The 16,214-nt window shown below is 26.8% G+C and overlaps 2 protein-coding genes across 2 annotated transcripts; both read right to left on the bottom strand.

The window, feature by feature from the left end:
• Nucleotide 1: 1 nt before the first annotated feature.
• On the bottom strand, nt 2-8,596 carry LOC112602027 (putative cystathionine gamma-lyase 2). The gene is made up of 6 exons (XM_025349943.1): nt 8,086-8,596; nt 5,687-5,974; nt 3,653-3,787; nt 3,081-3,216; nt 2,285-2,612; nt 2-197 (listed from the first exon to the last, which is right to left on the bottom strand). Exons 1-6 carry the CDS (start codon nt 8,248-8,250, stop codon nt 38-40), a joined length of 1,212 nt encoding a protein of 403 aa, XP_025205728.1. The 5' UTR covers nt 8,251-8,596; the 3' UTR covers nt 2-37.
• Nucleotides 8,597-9,522: 926 nt separating this feature from the next.
• LOC112602026 (V-type proton ATPase subunit H) lies at nt 9,523-15,038 on the bottom strand. Its single transcript, XM_025349942.1, has 10 exons — nt 14,839-15,038; nt 14,661-14,742; nt 14,397-14,580; nt 14,066-14,284; nt 13,118-13,323; nt 12,966-13,050; nt 12,576-12,754; nt 12,271-12,498; nt 12,066-12,179; nt 9,523-9,764 (listed from the first exon to the last, which is right to left on the bottom strand). Exons 1-10 carry the CDS (start codon nt 14,894-14,896, stop codon nt 9,686-9,688), a joined length of 1,434 nt encoding a protein of 477 aa, XP_025205727.1. The 5' UTR covers nt 14,897-15,038; the 3' UTR covers nt 9,523-9,685.
• Nucleotides 15,039-16,214: the final 1,176 nt, after the last annotated feature.

Below are 16,214 nucleotides of genomic sequence, written 5' to 3'. Positions count from 1 at the left end.
TATAATAAATTATTTATCAAGAATTTTATTTTATTCGTTAAGATTTATCCACGGCTCCACTTTTAATAATTGCTTGTTCTAAGTCGTCGATCAAGTCCTGGTAGTATTCCAAACCAATGGACAGTCGAATAAGATTATCGTGAATGCCCGTGGATTGCCTTTCTTCGTCCGTGAGCGAAGTGTGCGTCATTTTACAACTATATACGACAAAAAAATCAAAAACATTAATTATTTCCGTATTTGTACTGCACAATAAAATGAAATCATTTTTTCAGTATTTTTGTGGTTTCTTTGAGAATTGTCCATTCGCATATACATCGCAAACGTGTATGAAATTAAAAACTTCATTGGACCGAATGGCCGACTACATATACGTAAATTATAATATATTATGGCTGCAGATCAATATTACTTATTCGGCCCAGTAGGCACGATTAATATAAATATATACTTTATATTTTTATCGAACAACATCTAAACATAAATTTAACGGTAGCTATATGACTTATGGTTTATTATGATCTAATATAATATTGACTCTGATGAGCTTACAATAAATTCATTAAATCACTATACATTTTACGCGAAATGATTTGATAAGTATACGTATTATGCAGTGACACAGATAACAAAACTTAAGAGAAATAAATTCTGTGATAATTTCATCCCTTACAGATACAATTCTTTTAATGGAATACTTAAAAAACGCTATACTGTTTCATTTTCATCTTGAAAATAGAATTACGTAAAAGATTAAAACAGTTAATTAGTTAATACATCAAATAGAACAATGTCCATAATTTTTACAAATAATTTACTTATAACATAAGTAGGGTTAGGATGTTTATGACTTTAAAAATACTAAAAAATGCATGCAAATATGCACAATAAATATCAAAATATGCCCTTAAAAAAAATTAAATGTCTTTTTAAAATTAGTTTATTAGGTACTAATCAAAAATCTATTCCTAATCAATTTACAATACTATTTTTATAACTGTAGACTTAAATACAAATACATACTAATATGAGATTTTTGAAATTAAAAATATAGGCATCACCACACTATCGCGATCATCATTCATAAACATGATTATATTGATTAATAAACGTAGAGTTATAGTCAAGATAAATAAGTAATAAAGATAAGTTAATTAATATAAAATACAAGTTTTTCTCGTTTTCGTTAGTTATGAAACCAACAATGCCTATAGGTACATATTGATGTTTATATTATATTTATATAAGTTTATATTGTTTATAAATAAGTATTTATAAGTTATGAGGAACAATTTTTTATTTTAATTGAAATTTTCAGGTGGTCCACATGAACACGATGGTTTGAGATAAATTGAATTATTTTTAATTATACAATTTTCCACAAAAAGTTTTTTTATAATTTTTGTTTTTTTTATGCATATTTTTACATCTTTTGAAATTTAGCAGTATATATTTTAAAGCCTATTTTGCCTGTTTGTTTGTATTTTACAACTTTTTTAATGCATGAAATTCATAGACCTAGATTAATATGTGTTTTTATTAAAATTTATCATAATATGTCGGAAAAATCGAGTTGTCGGCTAATCAATTCGCAACGAAAAAGGCTGTGGTGCAATGTGCATGACCTCAATAATTGCTATACCGAATTCTAATATTATATTATAACTTATGTTTTGATCTCTAAACTGATAGAATTTTTAGTACAATTACACATAATTGTGTAATAATATTTATTTAAATTTTATATCAATATACATCGACACTCGCATTGTACCACGGCCAAACAAACCAATTTATTTCGGGGAATATTCGGTTCTGTTCACAATAGGGCTGTTCAAATTAAAGTCAACGGGGTAGCAAACTTCAAAATAACGACATTAAGTACAATCATTATATTATTATAAATAGTATACATATAGCACGCAGAGTGATCCATTTAACTGAACACAACAATTTCAAAATAATATTCTCAAAGTATATTTATTATATGACCTATAGGTATTTATTGGATGATCTATTTAAAATAAGACACTCGTTATTTCAAAACATTATTATTTTTGAAGATATATTTTTTACGTAATTTTAAGTCATTAAAAAAAAAAATCGAAATTTTATGAAATTAATGTTTTTTCAGTATTTTTTAACGTTATAGTGTTTTTCTAGAGTAAAATATGCTTAAAATAAATCCAAGAATTGTTGTTTTCTATAACAACGAGTGTTCCGTGTTATATGTATTTCGGAATAACCCAGCAATGTGTAAATTATCCATGGCGTAGGTACTCACGGTAGAGCAGCCAGGCTTTCGTAGCAACCCAGACTGCACGTGATGCAGAACAACTTCAGCGATTCCAACAGCTTTGTGCTAACTTTGATTCCGCCATTGATGTAGAACGACACTATGCCGTTGTGACCGGTAAACTGTTTTTTGATGATTTCGTGTTGTTGATGGCTGGGTAGGCCCATGTAGTTAACTTTGAGCACTTTCGGATGCGACTCCAAGTACAACGCCACCGCCGTGGCATTCTTCATGTGCTGTTCCATGCGCACGTGCAGCGTCTTCAACCCGCGGTTGACCATGTAACAGTCGAACGACGACGGTATGTTTCCGCACGCTGCGGCGAGAAAACAGATCGATGATTTATTTTTTTTTTTTGCAAGTACATCGGTATAATCAAGGCTAAGAATGTAATGCACTAAAAACTCAAAATAATGCACCTAACAAATGCATTTCATTTTTATTAGAAAATACGTTTTAATAAATTTTAAAATAAAATTACAGGACCGCGCAATTCAAGTTTTCTACGTGGACTTTTAATGTAAAAAAAGAATTATTCTCGTTTAATTTTTCGTCGCCGCTTGTAATCTTGATTTTTACGTTGTAAGGATCCGTTCGAAAAATTACGATTAATAATATTTGATCAGGTGAAAAATCTTGTCAGCACGTTACAAAGTTATTTTTTAACTTTATAATATTTAACAATTTTAATTTTAAAGAGTTTTTCTTACACAAATATCCACACTAATTACACAGTATTATATTATATAAGATGTATAAATAGTATTTATATAAAATCACTTACTGTACTGATAAACGTATAATTTATCATACAAATCCTTGTTATTGGTAACCAGTGCCCCCATAACTATATCTGAATGTCCGTTCATGTATTTACTCAACGAATACATAATTACATCAACGCCTAACTCCAACGGTCTCTGTGTATAGTATTAAAAGAGAACAAAAACAATTCAAATTATTTTTATGATTTAAAAATTCAAAGTAGGTATAATATTTTAAAATTTTAACAGTCTGCTCATTCCTGGTGTATACAATAATCTTGTATTTATTTTAATATAACAAAATAAATAAACAATAAGTACCTTCTATAGTATATAAGTAATAAAAAATATTCTATTATATTTGTCGTTTGATTAAAATTGTAGAATATTCCTCCCCGTGTATTAAAACTAATAGACTTAATTAGAGGTTCTCTACAAAATATAATCGTTAGACTATAAATTCGTTGGAAGATCACAAATTTAACCGGTTACAGGTATATCGGTACCTAATAGTAATGGGCCACAAGAAAATTTTCCTAAAATATCTATGTATTTGCGATTATGGTATTAAATAATAATCCAGTATAAGTACCTGAAAATAGGGGGTCACAAATGAATTGTCAACAGCCACTATAATATCTGCTCGAGTGTTGTGAACGGCTTCGGATACTTTCTGTACGTCCAGCACGTTCATTAAAGGATTTGATAGACTCTCGAACCAAACGAGCTAAAATAAAATGCAATAATATAATATTATGTAATAACATATTCATAGGTGCGAAGAAAATTAAAACAATTAATAACAAATAATTTGATAGTATGTTGATGCGTGAACATGAATATATTTATAAACATACAATATAAGTACTGCGAAGCTATTATGATATTTATGGTTTTAAAAAAATACATATAAAGTATGAACTTAAAAAAGTGTTTTTTTTTTAAATGTATAGGTTCCAATCAACAATTTCATTTAGAACAAGTTAATTAAACGCCAGAGAACTATATTTTATTTGAACATTATCGCATTGTATATGTATATATATATATATATTTAAATGGTCATTTTAAATTATATTTTAAACCTACTATTCAATGACTCTGAATACTTATAATATTTATAAATATAGGTATATAATTATTATCTAGAATAATAGTTAATGTATAATTATATAAACGATTTATTTTTTACTTATGGGATTATAATGAAATGTAAGGAATAAGCTGTAGCTGTAGATAAATAAAAATAAATTAATCTACATAGATGTGTTAGTATAATAATAATAATTGTATCGAAATAATTGATTTAGATATATTTACCAACACCAAAAATATTATATAATAATATATTCAGTATGTCAATTTTTCATTGATATGGCTATTGTGTTAAAGCACCAGTGATAAGAAATGGACTATAATTAAAAAAATATACTAGCTGCCTAACCTACCTAACCTAACCTATCGTGTCCCTATTGAGGAATTTATAATAAATTATATTGATTAATAAAATTGCTATACTATTTAATCAGAGTCACAAATAAGTGGATTTAATGGTTAAAATCTTCGCGAAAAATTTCATTCTGAATTCAAAATAGGTAATAAACAAATCTGATTCAATATAAAATATTACTTTATATAATATTATTGTCTCAGACGTTAGAGTGTAAAAATTCATACAACTGTTTTTTTTCATTTTTTTTTTTTTTTTGTATAATTGTGTGCAAATGAGTTAGGAATTTTATTAAATTTGATATAATACTTTATAATATCATAAATTTATACATGCACAAAATGCTTAAAAATGTTGAGTATAAAGCAAGATTCTTATTTTTTTCTTTATAAATTATTGTTTAAGAATGCATATATTTATTTATTGTTGTAGGCGCCTATAAGGCTCAAGTAAAGTATAGGTAAATTTACACTAATAGAACTTAATTATATATAAAGTGGTAATTATTATAACACATAATCCATTATATTATAATATTAAATAGTATTAATAATAATTTAATTAATAACAAGAATTGAATAATATAACAAACTTTAAAGTTGAACAGATTTTAACAAAATATAAATGACATTTTCCTTATCAAATGTAAACCTTGTGTATGGAACAATTCAAAGTTTTTTAATTCTTTTAAAAAAATTCTTAGTTAAAATTCTTTTAATTTTAATATTTCTAGCAATATGATCCGAGGAATTATTATAGCCATTAGAGGTACGAAGAAATGGAATTGATAACGTAAAACAGTACTATGAATTATATTGAGAAACATTAAAATTTAAAAAATTTAATAAAACTAAACTTAGTATGATTTTATATAAAATTTTACTTGGTATTTTTAATAATACTCATTACACTGTACAAGATCTGTATGCACGCCATAATCAATTAAAAATAATATCTTAAATTTAAAATATTTTACGCTGAAGCAATGTTTTTAATTTTTAATTTATAAATCTTATGTATATTCACAACTTGCAGGGCATTTTATATTGAATTTTGTGAAATTGTAATTCATCAATAAGGTTTCTCGGTGCATTTTTCGGGATTTACATTGCACTTTTAAAGATTTGTTTAAACATCAAATTCCCGGCTCTATTTATATATCATAGGCGCTCTCACCTTCGTGTTGGGTCTTATATTTGTGATGATGGTCGCCGTATCGGAAAAGTCGACAAAGTCGAACAAGATGCCCGCCGGGTTGGCCACTTTGTTCAGCAACCGGTGTGTGCCACCGTACACATCGGAGCTGCACAACACATGATCTCCGGGTGCCAACAAATTCACTATAGACGAGATGGCCGCCATCCCGGAGCTGTAAGCCAACGCGTACTTGGCGTGATCTAGTGCTATTAGACATTTTTCCAAGACCGAACGGGTGGGATTGCCGCATCTCGAGTACTCGTAACTCTATACAAAATCAATAAGCTAATTATCGATAATTATTATACGATTGAATTATTTGAATAATTGGAAGAACATTACGTATTTATAAATGCAATTTCGGCGTGAAACTGTCAATGCCATCCGGATACACTAAAGTACCTATATATACCTACATCGATCATAGATAAAAGTAATTAGGTATCTATAATACGTGTTTATAGAAGGAAGTGCAAGAGCATTTTTAAATTAGGCAATTTTCGTCATATAATCATTTTAATATTCTATTTTTTGTCTTTATAGTTTAAAAATATAAATAATATTGAAGATATAAACGTATTTTGTATTTTGATAACTGTGCACTATTATGAGTTAAAAAATGTGCTTATAATAATGTTATGTAATTTATAAACTAATATGCGATCAATTATTCAATTATTTTTATTGTTATAACCACTGTTACAGCATTCAACGAGGAACTACCGTGTTAAGAGAATAGTTAAAAATAGTTTTTTTGATGACGAAAATTAATGCTCTTGAATATAAGACGTAAATTCGTAGTCATTTTCGTACAAAAATAAGATAACGTATTTTTCTACTGTTCTTTTTCTTAAAAAAAAAGTAACATTTTCTCTATATTATCGAAATAAGAAATTGTCACTCTATTTATTAATAACCTATCACTTTTTGGCCAAGAATATATTTCTATCTACTTTTTTGTACAGATAGACAACAAATATGAAATAAATTTAAATTTAAAATAATTTTGATTAAATATTAATTTTTATGATAATTTAAAACTATAATTACTTCAAATTAAAATATAACATTTAAACTATAATCATTTTTTTATTATCTATATATAAGTATTAAATAATAAAATATACGAATAAAAATTAAATTATAAAATTTATTTCATAATTTCATACATATCTTAACCAAATACAAAATAAAATAAATAATTTTAGTACAAAATAAGTAAATAAATTATAATTATAATATTTGAAGAAAATAGACATGATTATAGCCCAAAAATTCAGGTGGGAAATAATTGAAAGTACCATTCTTTTTTTGGACGAAAACAATATTTAATTTCTTCAGTAAAATGATCCCACCCATGTATATAAATATATAGATAAGATAAGTATTAAAATATCGAATTTTTGAAATTAAAAATTTTAAATTATATTCAAAATTATCCGAACACCGTCATAAAGTATACATAAAGCAAAACGATTAAATAGCAAGTTAACGGGACATTGGTCCACTCAATAATTCCCAAACTCTCAAAAAATTAAACATATCAGCATGTTGTGAAATATTTTACAAAATTATTTTTATTTATAGATAGCTTTCTCGAAATAGGACGGATTTTAATTTATAAATTTATATTTTGGATTATTTTATTTATCGCCTGTTTTCACGAAAATAAAAAAATCGTTTAAAATGTTATTAAAACAAATAAACAAGTAGATAGGTACATGAAATGTTCACAATAATTAATAAATATATATTAGGCGGTGATCATATTATAAGTTATAACTGTACACTGTACAGTGTCTCATAGAAATAATTAACTGTTCGGCTAAAAAATATTGTAAATAATTAAATCACTTATTTAAAGGAAAAAAAACTAAATCCATGTCTATTATTAATCTTTGATGAATAATATGTTAATTTCATACAATTTTAAGGTAAATCGCGTACCATATCACTATTCGCATATAATGATACATATTACATAGTATCTAATAGGTATAAAATATATAGATAAACATAATTTATTCGGAAATTCGGAATAATACTTACAGTATTGATGAGAAAATGTTAAAAAAAAAACTCATAATTTAAATCAGTAGGATATTATTTTTATAGTTAAAACATCTTGATCTTCATTCCATTTGATCTATATTTTACAATTTGTTACCTATATAACCGTATCCAAATCATAATTTTTTTTTTTATATATTTATGAACTATTAACCATAATATACTATTTATAACACGTTATGGCCGTTATGCCTAAATTTTATTTATGTACCCACCTAAACACGATATATACACGATGCGTTATTTGACTTATAATACACGGCATAATTAATTATAATTTATAGTAACGTAACATAATAATATTTTACTTCGATTACTCCCGGCGACGGCGAATTAAATATGGTGCTCATCGCAATCGGCGGCACGACATCTTTGTAAGTCCACTCTGAGGGGTTGTGTCCAGCGTGCACGAGTTTGGTCCCGAAATTCGGATCTTTGCGGTTATTTTTCGTCGCGGAGCCGTCGTCGCACATTTTTATTTTTTATTTTTGACAAACACGTAGAACGAAGATCTCGAAAAATAGGTACCTTACAAGGTATAAATGCACACCTACCTGCTATTGATCGTCAACCGTTGTGAATACACCAAAATTGATTAGTACAATACCGAAACTACAATTGTTTCTTGTGCACCAACAAACCTACTGTGACCGATGACACGTAGAGCATTGATTGATCGTGACAAATTACAACAGCATAACTTCGTGTACAATATGATTATCTCCTATACACTCAACGCCCATAATATCAACCAATTTAGTTACAATTAATCGGATGGGGTAATTATTTTACTCGTCCGACCATCCCGCAACGTTTGAAAACTATTTACATTGTAACGCTGTACGGTCATAATTTTATAATCTATTTTATATGCGCATTCGTATTTTACTAAACAATATAATTTATTTTAAATTTGGTATAATATGTATATACAATTTATATATTATTATGTCTATTGAAATATTTTTTAGACTGTTATTGTTATTATATTATTAGTCAGTAATGGTTAATTAACTATTTTGCGAGGACATATTTTTAATTACTTATGAATGCATGAAAAAGACAAGACAATTTAAAAAATTAAGAAACCCAATACAAAAGCATAGGTAAGTACATGAGATTTCATTTTAAAGCACAGATTACCTACTCTTAAGGATATTCAACAAAGATAAACAGTTGTTACCAGCTATATACTGAAAAATTATTATACAGTCATTAACTATTCATGATATTTTAAATTACTGAACATTGCAAATATATTATATTACGGTTTAACAATAATTATTAAAAATAATTTAGATGACCTTAACAACCAATAACTCTATCATTGTTTAAACTAGTGATTACAGATACAATAATTATTATTATGTACTATAACACTTTAAAATACATTTATATCAGTATTATCACAATTATTGTTATGTTAATATTTATATTAAATTAATGATCTATGTATTTATCTATAATCTACATTTATCATATTTAAATAAAAAAAGATACTGCATACACGATACACATATAGTATAATATAAATGATAAAATGAAAAACTAAAAGGGAATGAACAAAAATAGTGTTTAATAAATTCACTTTTTGAATTATATTGAAATGATCAAATTCATAACATTTCTTAGGTATATATCTATGATTAACAACTAAATAATTAATTAATGGTATAGTTAAAATATGAAAAAAAAAAAACAATAAATCACGAAATACCACATTGAAACAATGAAAATACATAGATAATAATATTAGAAGAAATATATTTTAACTTCAATAAGAAGTTTTATACATTAATCTTTTCAACCTAGTGTTGTATTTATGGTGAATCTACAAAATAAAAACTTTAACATCTGTACATTATAAATTTGAATTTTGTTTAATTTATTTTTACGTAAAAGTTACTTTTAAGCTTTTCCAGTAAGGGCAGTAGTTCTATCTGTACTGGTACCTTGTTCTTTTTCTAACTGACGACCAAGGTACTCCCTAAAATAAATAAAACAATACAAATTATTATTCAATAATAATATATTAATTCACAAAGATTTAGATTAGTTTTATTTATTTTTTAAAACTAATATTTAGTATAAAAAATAAATCTTTTTAGTCAGGAAAATATTAGTATAAAGTGTGACCATACATAAAAAAATGTAAATTTTCATAATAACTTAATACATAAGAAATACAATGTACAAAAATAATAGTCAATAAATATATTATTAAACATATTAATCACTAACTTAAACTCAGGTATTTATTGACATTTTGATTTTTATATTTATTAAATCCATAAACTAATCCAACTTAAATTTAAAGTAGGTATCCACAGTCAAAGTTGAATGTTGATAATTAAATTGTATAACAATATATAATTAATGGGTTTAGGACAATTGGTTCAATTTGTTTTTTTCTGTGACATTGAAAGTTTTTTTATTATTTTAATTTTAGTATCCCAATTTAAATTCTTTGTGGCTGGTAGTATTATAACACTCTATTATTATTACTGACATACTAAAGTTATATAAATAGTGAAAACTATTTAGCATCTACAGTATACAGTCAACAAGTTGAATAATCGAAATAATTTGAAACTGAAGTACCTAATACTGAAAAATATACATTATGGTATATTTCAAAACAGTTCACTAAAAAATAATGATTCTAAATTATAATTTATATAACCAATTAATTTTTTTATCTCATTCTATTTCAAAATGTACCTAAAATGCTGATACATATGATTGATAGTGATAGTAAGTAATCTTGATGTAAATTTGATAAATGTAGTATATTACAAAAAAGATATCTTCAATGAAATGTACTTAATAATGAAAATAAGTTGACCAAGGATCAATTTTTTGAATAAAAAATTACGACAGGGAACCAATTGTCTGTATGTCACATTTTTCTACAAAACCAATTATCTATTTAACATTTACCATAATAAACAACATATTGTTATATTTTGTTAAAATTTCAGTCAAATGAACATACAGTTGATGATTCTGCTTCTGACTATTAAAAACTTGACATTTTAGATAACATTCATATATCAACAGCATACATTTTTTTAATCTTTTATATTGAATCATAAAATAAATCCAACTGATAAATATAATATATATTTTACGGGCTGAGCTCTTTTTATAAACATCCAAATTAATTTAATTCACAGAAAATACGTGTATGATAGATACAATCAGTAAACAAAAATATAAAGTAATATTAGAAAAATACAAAGAGAATAAAAATAAAAACCTCAGCAATAACCATTAAATGATGTTAAGTGTGGGTCTACATTGGTGTTAGACATTAATCGCCTTAATGGTTCGTTCATTAAGTAATTAGCAGTAGAATGTGGGACATAAAGTGGATTAGTCAATAGGATTGAACGGCCAGGTACCTTTAAAGAAATTGAAGAAACTAGGTCAGGTGAATCAATTTGGCTATTCAATAACCCTACGAGAAATCTAAGACCCGAATCATGTCTACGTTGAGCTAAAGAAGATAAGTCAAGAGTATTAATAGCCAGTGAATAATTACGTGGTAGACAATGAATTTTTAATTTATAGCTGACAAAGTTCAAAAACTTACATTGAACATATTCAAGCTATCTTGAATGGTTAGCTGTATGGGAATCCTAGACAACACAACCATATTCAAGTACTGGACAGACTAGGATACGATATAAAGCTTTAATAGAAATATGAAGTTTAAAGTCTTTAGCTAAGCGCATAACAAAATCTAGAGTTTTAGATGCCTTATAGCATACATGTTCAATGATTAAGCTAGGACAAAGATAAAAACTCAATTTAAAGCCAAGGTCAATAACAAAACCACTAAATCACTCAGACAATACAAAATAATAAAAGAGATTAAATTCTTTCAAAAGCAAAGACCTAACGTTTAGAAGGATTGAGGGATAATCCCAATGAATTCAACCATGAAGCAAAAGAAACGAAGTCAACGAGGAAAAAGATCACCTCTTTGGCTCAAGTTTTATATTGAATAAAAGTAAAATTATTTGTTTTTAAATATTGCACCAACAGCTGTTTCTATTTAATGTGAAATTGTCTCGTGATGGGCAGAATCACCGATTACATATTAGTTTGGCCAATTAATTTCACAATTATTATAAATACATTTTTCAAGAAACAAAGTATTTAGTTTATATAAATTATTGAATATGGCTCTGGATACTTGAAATTAATTCTATTCATAGGATGTTATCATGTAATTAATGAAGAAAACTAAAATATTAAATAAGTTTGTAATTTATAAACTTACCAATTGTGCACCATGAGTTTTTGCACAGCTAAAAGTGCTTCATAACGCACATTTGCATCATCATGTGATAACAGTTGCATAACAAGTTGTTTTCCACCAAGCTGTTCAATTATACTATAAACCATTAAATAAGACATGATAATATTAAATATTAATTGATTATAATGCAAGTTAAATACATGAATACATGATATGTTATACTTACTGTTTTCCACGTGGATAATGTCTTACATATTCACCAACATCAAAACTAGCAACACTCAAAACAAGTGGGTCTCTGTTAGTTTCCAATAAGTGCACCAAAATACGTAAAAGTTCATAATTTCTTTCATTTAAACGGGATGCATTTTCTCGCCAGAATTGTGCTGATCTGTGTACAGGACTCCATTCCAATCGGCCAGATTTTACTTCAGTTGCATACTCATCAAAGGAACTGTAAAATAATAATTTTTAAAACTAAATTGATGAATTGCAATACATTATATAAAATTTAAATTCTTCTGACTATACCTAAGATCTTGCACAGATGCTTGTAGACGTTCATTTAAAAACTGTATATCCTCAACAATATCTTCATCATCAAATTTTCTTTGTTCAAAAATACTCAGTTGTTTTAAAACTTTACTCTGGACCATAGCGATGCAATGATCTTTGGAAGTAGTATTATCTTCTGGTTTCTCAATTAAATTCTAAAATTTGATTAATCATTGAAAAAATGTTTGATACATCACTGTCTAATAAGAAAATAAGCTAATTCTGCACATCCTTACTCAGCACCTTGCTATCGAGACTAAATCTATATGAGTAAGGTTTTATGTGGAATTACGCAGAAGAACCGATTTTTTTCGGATCATTAGTATGTTCTCTCACTAGACTAATATTTAAAGAATTATAATTTACCCGGAATACAGCGAGAATGATCCGCGTAACCTTTTCTTTAACAGAATCGCTTAGAATATCAGCCAAAATGGGAATAACATTAAATCTATGTAAAAAAAAACAAACATAAATTAGTCAATAATTACATAAAATGTTATCTATTAGAATCTGACTTATTCATTCGTTCAGCCAAGCGTGGATTAAATGTCATAACCCACACACAAAATATCAATTGATATTGAATTTGGAAGTTGACACGTCCTGATAATATACTCAAAAGAGTAGATATACCATCAACTGAAATAAATGCAGTTCTATATTCATCGCGGCGAAGTAGCATTTGCAAGCAGCGAGCAACTGACTGCATATATTCATTATTCTAAAATCAAAAATCAATATTTTAAAATTAATACATCATAATAACACATTCACTGGAGATGAAATCAAATGGTATCATGTACCTTTTAGATAGCATACAAATGAATTATTAAATTTTTTAACTTCTCCTATTATATAAATATATGGAAGTCATATAATATTGAAGCTATAATCTTTCAATTTCTATACATTTTTTTTAGAACCACAATTTTTTCAGTATCACAGCAAGTATATTTAAATATATGTGGCTAATATTATGTTAAGCAATAATTTTAAGCTAAATTGTTAATTGTGATAAAATATACAGAAAAAAATATAAATTGATTCTAAATATTTTTGGTACAAGTCTAGTTTAGTCATCATTATGATATGCATAGAAGAATATTTGATTGAATTTTAGGGGAGCTTAAACCTTTCTTTGTATTGTTGCAAAATAGATATCTATTTAATACTTTAAAAAATTGTTCAATAATTTTAGGAGAGGGGCTAAACACTACCCCATCTTCCCCTATGATTATGTGTGTCCTATATATGTAGGTATATAAATATGTTTATAAATTTCTATTTTACAATCTTTATATCTAAAATATTTTAACTTAGTTTGCCATAAATATATAAATGCAAGTGCTTATACAATAAATACAAATTAATTAACAAATACAAACGTCCTAATCTTAATAATTGGACACATAATATAAAAGCTAGATTAATTGCTTCATATTTATTTTTAAGTATTGCCTTACAGCAGATAGCAGTTGCTCTTTAATCCAGTTCAAGTAAAACTGAAGATCAGTTTGATTGATAAGATCAGTTGAATAACAAGCAAACTTTGCTATAATTCGAGCAGACATATTATTGATAAACCCATCAGCAGCATTCAATAGGTTCAAAAAATTGCCGCACACTGGTTCATTTTTCTTAAGAGCATATTCATGAAATATTTCCACACGTGATCGGTCTTCCTATGAGAAAATTTTTGAAAAAACATTTAATTTGACTCTATTTTTAATTGCAATGAATTCTTGTTGAAGAGTGACTTCAATCACAGAAACTAAGAAGAAAGAAACAACTCACGGTCAACAAATCATCAATCAGTACAAGTACATATTGAATGGTCGATTCTTTAGATATATGTTCCAATAGACTGAAAAAGGCCTTAGCAGACTGTGGACGATTGTCAATTAAAAATTGACCTTTAGCATCAGTCACATCGTAAGCACTGATGAAATCGAATACTTCTTGTGATATCATTTGAGACCTATGACAAAGTTTAAACTTAAATTATTAGGAATACACACAGATGCTATGATGTGGTAATATCAAGTAAAATAACTTTACTGCAAATAAGAAGACCAATTGGGGTTTAGATTTCTTATTTCTGCCGCTTGTTGCTGTAGCACGCTAGTGGCAGCAAACATATCTGTGGAAATACATAAGTCACAATAAATTGTTTAAACGGGTCTTTGTGGTGATTTGTCCGGAGGTACACGCCCTTTTATTCGGAATATTCACTTACCGATATTTTCTTCAGGAAACGCTGGCAAAATATCCTTCATATTTGCTGTTTTCGTCATTTTACAGTTTCTAATGTCCCAAAGGAGAATTTAAATTCGGTAAGTTTGGTAAAAGGAATTGAGAAAAAGATTAACTTTTTAGAATGGACTCAGAAAATAACTACAATACTCTAATGATGATCGTTGTTTAATGTTTATCTGTCTATAAGAAGATTCATATTATTATTCACTGTTAATGAAAGACAGTGTAACCAATATAATATAAAGTAATATCGTATAACAGCTGTTTTTGGAGAGATTATAGATACTACCATATTATCTATATTCGAGACAGAGACATCTTCTATAGAAGTCTCAAGTCTGTAATTAGAATTGATCATGTAAACTGTATAGATTCTATACCTACTATAGAACATGGATTACTTAGTTAATAGTTTAAGGTCTATACCCTATATCTATAGCTTGTAAACTGTACTATTTCAATCGTTTATAAGACAGAACTCTGAACTATGAAATTGACGATGCATTAAAAGTGGTATCAGAAAAAATATTAAAATTCATAAAATTAATTAATAAGCTAAAAAAAAAATTCAGATTGTATAAAACTCGAGACGGAAAAAATATTAAATATACATTATATTAGCAATGAAAAGCATAAATACAAATGAAAACTTACAATATTCGATGTTAAACACTTATGATTGTGATGATATTCGATTTTTAAATGATTGTTGGTTGAAATTAAATTATATAGGCCAGAAAAGAATAATGGGAGTATTAGAAGTTAAAACTGATGTTTTAATTTTCAGATAAATCATTAAAAACTTTTGAATTATTAAAAAAAAAACTTGATAGCCAAATTCACACTTTTGCTAAGGCTATTGAAAATAAAAACTATTAAGAAATATATAATATATAAGAAAATATAAAACCAGATTTCATAAGGCTAACTATTAACGGTCAAAATGATAAATATACCATTATTCTACGCTGCTTGTAAAGCTGATTTAAAGACCATCTAAAATATTTTAAAATATTGAGCAAATCCTAATCTTGGAATGATAGAAGATTGTAATTTATAAGCTATTACAATGTACTGCGGAAAAAAACTGAAGGAGATAAAGATGTCGTAATGTAGGTATAAGGAAGAATATGCAAGTCAGCAGATAGGACTAATAAATTTAGCAGTGCTTATGTTACGGGCAAAGTAAACAATTTGGGCATTTTCTACAATGCCCGGACAGCAGATAAAATGGCCTTCGTATATTGAGCAATATAGATAATATAAAATTTATTAGTAAATTATTTTCAAAATATCAGAGCCAAATTAAGTACTGATTAGGTATTATTTGTACTATTTGTAGATTTGCAAAATGAT

The sequence above is a fragment of the Melanaphis sacchari genome, unplaced genomic scaffold (genome assembly GCF_002803265.2).
Source record: "Melanaphis sacchari strain LSU unplaced genomic scaffold, SCAv2.0 Contig80_pilon_pilon, whole genome shotgun sequence".
NCBI lineage: Eukaryota > Metazoa > Arthropoda > Insecta > Hemiptera > Aphididae > Melanaphis > Melanaphis sacchari.
Note: the sequence above shows the minus strand (reverse complement) of the source record. Positions and strands in the feature narration are given on the sequence as shown.